General features: G+C 32.1%; 1 protein-coding gene across 1 annotated transcript in view; it reads right to left on the bottom strand.

The window, feature by feature from the left end:
• Positions 1 to 1,005, bottom strand: part of RSG7 (regulator of G-protein signaling 7) — a 16,174-nt gene extending 15,169 nt beyond the window's left edge. The window contains exons 1-2 of the mRNA XM_018022596.2: positions 909 to 1,005; positions 771 to 821 (exon numbers count right to left, since the gene is read on the bottom strand). Coding sequence (XP_017878085.1) covers positions 771 to 821; positions 909 to 1,005 — 148 coding nt within the window. The remainder of the gene's footprint in view (positions 1 to 770; positions 822 to 908) is intronic.
• Positions 1,006 to 1,082: the final 77 nt, after the last annotated feature.

The following is a 1,082-nucleotide window of genomic DNA, read 5'->3' as shown; positions in this document are numbered from 1 at the left end:
CAAATCTTGATAGAAACCTTCTTAGATTTTCTCAAAGCCTGGCATTACAGTGGCCCCTGATTGATTTCCCTTTCTCCTTCGAAGACACATTTGAAGCACTACCTGGGGTTCCCCGTTTTATGATACTCTATTGTCCAATGGTACCGTAATTCATTCCCATTTTCATTACAAATCTTGAAGGAAACCTTCTTACATTTTCTCAGTGCCTGGCATTAGGGAAGCCCTTGATTGATTTTCACTTTCTCATTAGAACACGCATTTTAAGGACTGCCTATTTCCTCGTTTTGTCTTACTCTGTTGTCTACTGGTAACGTAATTCATTCCCATTTTCATTACAAATCTTGAAGGAAATCTTCTTATATATGTATATATTCTTTAGTTATAAATTAAAATTGCTCATTTTAATTGGCGCAATAACAACTGGCGATTCTTTACATCTCAATCGACATTTGGAATTTTAGTTCTTTAATTATGAATCAGGAATTGAAGTTCCTCATTTTAATTGACGCATTAAAACAATTGACGATTCTCTAATTGTCAATCAAAAATTAGAATTTTAATCATTTAATTAAGAATGAAAATTCCTCATTTTTAATTATCGCGTTAGTATTGACGTTTAAAATATTTTGTTTTCAACTTTACCGTTCGGCTACCGTTCTTCATAACGTAAAAAACAAAAGAGATAATTATATGATCTCTTTTTAGCTGAGACACTGTATACATGCGTTTATAATAATTTCGCTCACTGTATAAATTCTTCATTATTGTACCTTGATCATCTATAGCCATGGCCTTCATCATCCAAGATATTAAATCCGTTCCTACAGCGACACGAAATTAATTATAATATTATCATATTAAAAAAACGAAAACCAGATACGTAGAAAACTAAAGTGTTGATATATTACCAGTAAAAACGGACGGCGTTTTCGTCATAAAATTCTTTACCGTTTTCACTGGGACTCCTGTAACTTCATCAGACATCTTTTCTACGATAGCTTCCATCTAAAATTCAAAGAAAATAGTATAAAACAAAATAGGCTTATGAATTCAGCGTCAATCAAATATTGTAGATTGAAACA

This window comes from Ceratina calcarata, unplaced genomic scaffold, assembly GCF_001652005.2.
Source record: "Ceratina calcarata isolate Rehan_Ccalc_2016 unplaced genomic scaffold, ASM165200v1 scaffold290.2, whole genome shotgun sequence".
Lineage (NCBI taxonomy): Eukaryota > Metazoa > Arthropoda > Insecta > Hymenoptera > Apidae > Ceratina > Ceratina calcarata.
Note: the sequence above shows the minus strand (reverse complement) of the source record. Positions and strands in the feature narration are given on the sequence as shown.